The sequence below is a fragment of the Topomyia yanbarensis genome, chromosome 1, assembly GCF_030247195.1.
Source record: "Topomyia yanbarensis strain Yona2022 chromosome 1, ASM3024719v1, whole genome shotgun sequence".
Lineage (NCBI taxonomy): Eukaryota > Metazoa > Arthropoda > Insecta > Diptera > Culicidae > Topomyia > Topomyia yanbarensis.
In genome coordinates, this window is record NC_080670.1 from 78,564,366 (window position 1) to 78,572,155 (window position 7,790).

The 7,790-nt window shown below is 34.7% G+C and overlaps 1 protein-coding gene across 2 annotated transcripts in view; it reads right to left on the reverse strand.

The window, feature by feature from the left end:
* The window catches only part of LOC131677992 (beta-galactosidase-like), a 327,898-nt gene extending 320,746 nt beyond the window's left edge, over window positions 1–7,152 (reverse strand). For both annotated transcript variants that reach the window (XM_058958103.1, XM_058958104.1), the window contains exons 1-2: window positions 7,059–7,152; window positions 4,171–4,328 (exon numbers count right to left, since the gene is read on the reverse strand). In XM_058958103.1, the coding sequence (XP_058814086.1) occupies window positions 4,171–4,328; window positions 7,059–7,139 (239 nt within the window). In that variant the 5' untranslated portion in view covers window positions 7,140–7,152. The remainder of the gene's footprint in view (window positions 1–4,170; window positions 4,329–7,058) is intronic.
* Window positions 7,153–7,790: the final 638 nt, after the last annotated feature.

A 7,790-nucleotide genomic window follows, 5' to 3' on the forward strand; every position in this document is an offset into this window, starting at 1 on the left:
CACTAACAGCCATTCAAATTCTCTTTGGCCACATTAGTCACCATCGACGGTTCCGGAAGCCCCAGCGGAAGTTTTCAAATTCAGAATAACAGTTACATCGATTGCTCAGTGATGTCTGGACCGATTAGACCAAACTTAGCCTCAAATGAACGGTGTTGCTACCTAAAAACTGTTGTTTAATTTTATTTCGATACATCTTCCGGTTGCGGAGTTACGGGTTGTGGAGTGTGGTCACAGAGAAAACTCTTATTCAAACCGATACCACGATGAAAGCAATTCGTTTGCTAAAATAGGAGCATCTTGCATTTGCAGTTCTATGTTATTGGCGGCCCATCGAAATCTTGTTGGCCACATTGACACCGTAGACGGTTCTGGAAGTTCCCGGAAAAATGGAAAATTCAAAATTAAAAAACTCACATCACTTTCTCCGAGATGGTTGGGCCGATTTTCACAAACTTAGTTTCAAACGTAAGGTATATTATTCCTATAGACTGCTATGAACTTTCGTACGGGTCGGTTGCATGGTTCCGGAAATACAGAATTAATCGTCCAGTCACATAAGAAATTTTTAATGTCAAATGTCCTTAAATTCATGAAACATCGAGATTTTGTTATCCCCAAAAAAAATTGAAAAGTTGACTTTTTGGGACTGTTGATTTCGCACATTTTTGCTATTCTCATATAGAAATGTTAAGCAATCGGACGAGAATTTCGACCTTTTAACCGAGGCCCGCAGGGTCGAGTTTCTTACACCAGTCGGTTCAGTTCGTCGAGATCGCAAAGTGTCTGTGTGTATGTTTTGTGTCAAATAACGTCACTCAATTTTCTCAGAGATGGCTGAACCGATTTGCACAAACTTTGTTTCAAATGAACGGTATAACGCTCACATAGGCTGCTATTGAATTTAGTCGATCTTACTTCCGGTTCCAGAGTTACGGGTTGAAGAGTACGGTCACACAGCAAATTCCCATATAAACCGGTAACACCATGGTGTCCGAACGATACATATTCTTATAGGTTCAACATTACTTAAATTTGCGGGTCTAGATCTCTAATGACCAATCAAAGTAGCTTTGACCCCATTAGCCGCCTATGAAGGTTCTTGAGGCCCCCGAGAAACTCGACTAGTTCCTAAGCTAATATCGCATCAATATTCCAGCGAACTCTTAACCGATTTTTATAAAGTAAATTTCAAATGAAAGATACAATACATCTTGTGGTTGAGTGGTAAGCGTGACCGGCACTCATTCCAGTTGGCCTGGGTTCAATTCCAGCCGAGGTTGTTGAGATTTTTATGTGGTGAAAAATCTATGGTCACGTCTCCCTTCGGAAGGGAAGTAAAGCCGTTGGTCCCCGTTCCATGAGTTTGGTGAATCGATATCTAGTCCAGTTAGTGGAGTACTTCAGCTAGTCCAGATCGATAACAGAATAGCAGACAGGGGTGGTCGCACAAGCTCAAGCTCAAGCGGAGTTACAGGTAGGTTATTACGGTCACATGAGAATTTCTCATATAAACCGGTACAATTGTAATACCTCATAGGCTAAAAGTCTATTGATATCAAATTACTTCGCTGGCCTAGATCACTGATGGTAAATCAAAGATTCTTAGAATAAATTGTCAAATATCGATAATTTCGGAAGTCCCAGGTTCCGAACATATTCCAGAACTAAAGCCACTTCGGTGATGACTGAACCAATTTTCACTAACTTAGTCTCAAATGGAAGGTATAATATGCATTTCGGTTGCACCATCCCATGCAGCCCTCCCCCTTCTTGCTCCCACGCCCCTCGCAAATCTCTTATCCGCTCCCCCCATCCCAGACCAACTTCACACCAACATTCCCTTCACCCACCCGTATACCAAAATATGTTATGTTGTTCACAACGCATCCTCTCCTTCCAATAATTATTCCCCTACTCTCCTCCCCTTCCGCGCATTTCAAAATATGCTAACACGAAGTTAACATTGCACTCACGCTGATTAAGCTAATTAAATATTTTATTTTTGTTTGTTTCAAGTGTGTTAGCGTCGACATGTTACTCATTAGGTTCGTGGCAGTCGTGTAGTCATATATACTTACCAAGTGTAATAAGAATGTAATAGATATTTCCACAATGTTATATTGAACGTAACCAGCTATTAAACCATAGCTTTGATAAATGAGAAAGGCACTATTGCACCACTAGGTGGATTAAAATAGGTTTTTAAAATATGTCAACAAATATTGATTTCATTTTTGCTATCATTACATATTTTACGAAAATTCTACACCTCAGAGAGTTTACAAGTTAAACACATTGATTGCAAAAATAAGTGCTGGTGGCTTTTTGGTGTAATAGCGCAAATTTGCTGCTTTCGATTTTGGTCTTTTAACCGTTAAAACGACCAAAACGATATAAACCTGAGTAATCATTACCTGCAACAACACACCATCAAGTTAAAATTTTCTTGAGGACAGCTTTTGAAAAAAAATCTTTGTGGGACTTCGAACATTTTTTATCGTCGAATTTTACAAACTGAACTGAACAAATCAAAAAAATGCTAGGGTTTCAGTGTTTTACTAAACAATTGTGAAGAAACATGCCCATTAGACTGCCCAGAAAAATAATGAATTTTCGAAAACATGATCGGCCAACACCTGAGTCGATTCCTAGACAAACCACGAGTACTTGCATCAAATTTGAAAGAAATCGGACAAGTTTAGCTACTGGATCAACGTGCCTGAAGTTTGTATGGGATTTTTCGACAATTTATTTGTATGCATCGTATTATCACTGTAAGTGAAAATAAGAAATATAATTCAATTGTCTACAACTTTGTCGAAGACTGCTAGTCAATCTGGCTTTGTTAAAAGAAGTTATTAAACTTTTAGCGAAGTGATGTCTGAGTCAGTTTTGTCTGGAGCTTAGCAGTGCATGGTTGTGTAGTCATATATACTTACCAAGTGTAATAAGAATGTAATAGATATTTCCACAATGTTATATTGAACGTAACCAGCTATTAAACCATAGCTTTGATAAATGAGAAAGGCACTATTGCACCATTAGGTGGATTAAAATAGGTTTTTAAAATATATCAACAAATATTGATTTCATTTTTGCTATCATTACATATTTTACGAAAATTCTACACCTCAGAGAGTTTACAAGTTAAACACATTGATTGCAAAAATAAGTGCTGGTGGTTTTTTGGTGTAATAGCGCAAATTTGCTGCTTTCGATTTTGGTCTTTTAACCGTTAAAACGACCAAAACGATATAAACCTTAGTAATCATTACCTGCAACAACACACCATCAAGTTAAAATTTTCTTGAGGACAGCTTTTAAAAATAAACTTTGTGGGACTTCGAACATTTTTTATCGTCGAATTTTACAAACTGAACTGAACAAATCAAAAAAATGCTAGGGTTTCAGTGTTTTACTAAACAATTGTGAAGAAACATGCCCATTAGACTGCCCAGAAAAAATATGAATTTTCGAAAACATGATCGGCCAACACCTGAGTCGATTCCTAGTCAAACCACGAGTATTTGCATCAAATTTGAAAGAAATCGGACAAGTTTAGCTACTGGATCAACGTGCCTGAAGTTTGTATGGGATTTTTCGACAATTTATTTGTATGCATCGTATTATCACTGTAAGTGAAAATAAGAAATATAATTCAATTGTCTACAACTTTGTCGAAGACTGCTATTCAATCTGGCTTTGTTAAAAGAAGTTATTAAACTTTTAGCGAAGTGATGTCTGAGTCAGTTTTGTCTGGAGCTTAGCAGTGCATGGTTGTGTATCAGTACTCGATTCCCACGAACTAAACATTTTTGGGAAATAATGGTTAGATTTAGCTGAATAGTATGTTCAGAAGAATTTTAGTACACAATACAAGTTATGTTTTGGTTAGAAAACACTAGCTTTTCATAGAAGAGAGCTGGTTAGTTCGCTTAAATCGGTTGAATAGGTCGCCCGTAGTAATGTTTAAAAAAAACGGGATAAAAACTTCAAATGTCAATATTATCGTCAATTTTTGATTTTACAATACCAAATACTACCGGCAAAATGGTTATTCAATCGAAATTGCACATTCACCTAATTTGGGAGGCACGTTTGATAAATTTTGACTCATGTGCTACTATGCTACTACTACTTGCAAAAATCATCAATTTTACACATTACGTCATTACTGCGTTTAGTCCAGCTGCTCGCATTGAGCGCAATATGTGTCGCCAGGAGCCAGGAAGAGCACGAAAGTAGTGAAATGATCCTGATATGAAACGAAATGGTTTGCCATTCATCAAGAATTTATCGTGGTCGTAATCGATTGTAAACGATCTCTGTGAATAGATGATATATATGTATATTTTATCACATGTGATTATGAAGGTATGTCAATGGTTTACACTTCCCGATCAAAAAGAAATAACAAAATTATTACAGACTGAGTTACTTTGTTATGATAACAAGTTGTGTTATAACTTTGGTCTCGTTAGTTGGTAAAATAACAGAAAACATAACAGAAATTCTTCTAGTATATATCAAAAATATGACAACCTGTGATAGGCTTCTATCAGAATTATAACAAAATTTGTTAGGTTCACCTACGGCCAATATAGCTTTTATTACCTATTGTATAGTATCAACGAATTTAGCGTGCAGGTCTAAAAATAGAATCGAAAAGAAAAATATAGCATACATTAAGGCGTTTTTCGTTTGGAAGCAAAAAGCTTTATGTAGCAAAAGCTTTCTATAATTTTGTCAAATGATTGCATTCATGCTAGCTGATTGTTATTATGAATATATGACACGCTGATTGTTATTTGTGGATATAGCGATTTGAACCTGGGTATTCTGAGTTTTATGGGAATGTTTCCTGCATGAACCAACGACGTTGCTTTCGACCGATGTTTAATGTTAGCATAATATTCTACGCATTCGTCAAGAGCAAAACGATTATAGATGCAGAAGATGTTTCCAGAACGCACACATTGAACTTTGCCAAAGCCAAAGGACTGTTTGTTTTCCTTGTATAATACGCTTTGTTTTCATATAGTTTTGCTCACTACTACAGCTGCCTATATTACGATTGACTAAATAGCTTTATAATATCTTTTCAGATTAGGAAAGTGGGGCTATTTTTAGATTCTGAATAGTGCGCTTCGGTGCTTCTCTTGTACGTTAACATGATTTACACGATTTTTAGAAATAATGTCGATGCGATATGGTAACATTTGGCGGATAATTTACCTACATTATTTTACGGAGAATACGACAAATTTTACTTATGATTCCGAATAGATTCAAAGAAACAAATACCAAAATTTTGAGGCTTGCATTTTGAGATTTCAAATAAAGTCGCTTTCGGGGTTTATTTACTGGCATTTTTAATATGGGGAATATTAAGCAAACCAGTACAATTATCTCATATCTAATAAATTCGCAGAAATACAACTTTTTACAATAGTTTAATCTATCAACTGCGAATATTATAACAGATTATTATAAAATTCAAGAAATTGTTGAGGATTCTTCGGTGTGACGAATTGTAGAATATTTCATGTTTTCTAGAATACATTTTCTTTTCTAAATTTTATTTAGTTTTAAGGAGGAAATTATTCAATATTTTTACATTAAAGTTTTTAGCTATTTCAAGCACTATCTAAAACACACATTTAAATTGTAACAGCAAACAATAATACCAGCTGGGATATGTATATATTCAAAGATTTCTAGGCCATTTTGAAATATTGATAGCTTTATGCAGCATACTCACACATATTAATCTTTCAACAATTTGAACAGGTCGCAATAATCGTTTTTTTTTACTTTCTACAAAATGAATCAAGTATCTTGATTATTACGAAAATTTGTTAGTTCGATGTTTTTTTTAAGATGAACGAAGTACCATCGAATACAACGGAAACATTAGTAAATATGCGCATTCAAAGTAATTGTCAGTTCATTGTATATGTCAAACCTTCTTAGGTGGAATGAAAAGATACAACAATCTCAAACTCAAACATCTTTATGCGGGGGTTTAAATAAAAAAAATATAATACTTTAGTGATTCGGAGAACGCACAAAATAAGATACCCACAAACTGGACAAGTTTCGGTTGTTTATGAAAAACACGCATAAATTGGAGAAATCGGACTAAAGATCCTCGAAGATCCTCAAAATTCATAACGGTATTGTGGAAATCAGTACATATCAAACAGCTTTTTAAGTTCTGAAAATTCGTTTTCGCAATATGTACAATTAATTAAAAGAAAATTATTTATATAATCATTTGACTAAACCATAACAAATAGTTTAAAAATGCTTTTGTATTTGAATCCGCGTTTCTTCATTTCATCTGGAGTGCTTGATACTTCCTGCATCTTATTTAAAATAAGTTTTATATGAAAATTATATTTTTTAGAATAGCTTGTTTATAGCTTTGCGATTCCAAAACTTTTTGAATAAAGGCTTCAATGTTGAACTCATAAGCCACATATTCGAAATAGCGTGTCAGACGAGTGTCTCAGAAAATAGGTAATCTCTTAATCAAATGCAACCAAGTAAGTTAAACACCTTATTTTCAAGTTTTCCAACCACTTGCATCTAAAACTTATCTATTCTTAAAATCGTGGAACTTTGAATATCCATGTGGAAAACGCAAGTATAAGGAAATCAATTAAAACTTCGAAAATTTGCTTTAAAACTTGAATAAATACGCATAAAAAGAGGCTTCAGCTTATTAGCAAATAGACGGTCAAACAATCATTCACAGTTGATTGATTGATTTGTTTATTGGGGCTTTAACCAACTGGTCATTTGCTCGCTTTACAGTTAACAGTTAGCGTTCAAAGATAATTGTGAAAGAATATGTAATATATTATAACATCAACATATGCGTACATTAAAATCATATTAGCAGTTCAATGATATCACCAGAAGATATAATCTTGATATAAGTTTGCTTGCCTTGCTGATTGGGATATCACAAAAATAACACAGTGAGTAATAAATATCAACATGAGATATAAATTTGATAGCTTTCTGTTATGTCGTTCTGATCGGGTTACCATCTCTCCACCGATGTGTGCATGAATTTCTTTCGAAATTGAAACCATAAACAGCAACAATATGTAATGAAATTTAATCATTGCTTGGGCATTAGGAACTGCAAAAAAAACTCATGTTTTATCTAAAGCTCTCTTTTGTAACTTGCATAAATTAGAATGATATGAAATGTACTAGAAAATTTAAGGCTTTTCCCGAATTATATAAATCAATTGATTCAATTCAACGAATTAGGTAATACTTCCATGAAAATATTTAAGAGATGGCGCTGCTTTGGTGGTGGCTAACGTTAATTTAAATGTATGGGAAAGATTTTAAAACTTGGGATTTTGGAGAAACTATAATATTGTAGTTGTAAAATGGATACACATTTGATGCAGAAAAATATGTTCCATATTTTTCTGCATTATCCAGTTTGTAGAAGTTTATTGAGATACTTACTTGAAAATTTTCAAATAAAATCTAGAAAAACTGTTTGCGCCCATACATTTTACCCATTAGTTTCCACCAAGAAAAGTTGAAACTCTCCCACAACTCTCTGTTTCACTCGTTCTGACAGTAGCAGTGGCGGCGCTAAGGGGGGGGGGGCGAAGGGGGCAAGCGCCCCGAGCGGCAAAATCAGGGGCGGCATTTCCTGCTCATCAAATTTTAATATTTTAATAATTGTGCAAGTTTCATTAATCTCGATAAAAATCAAGTGCGGATGAAACGCTTGAATGTACATTATTTTCGCG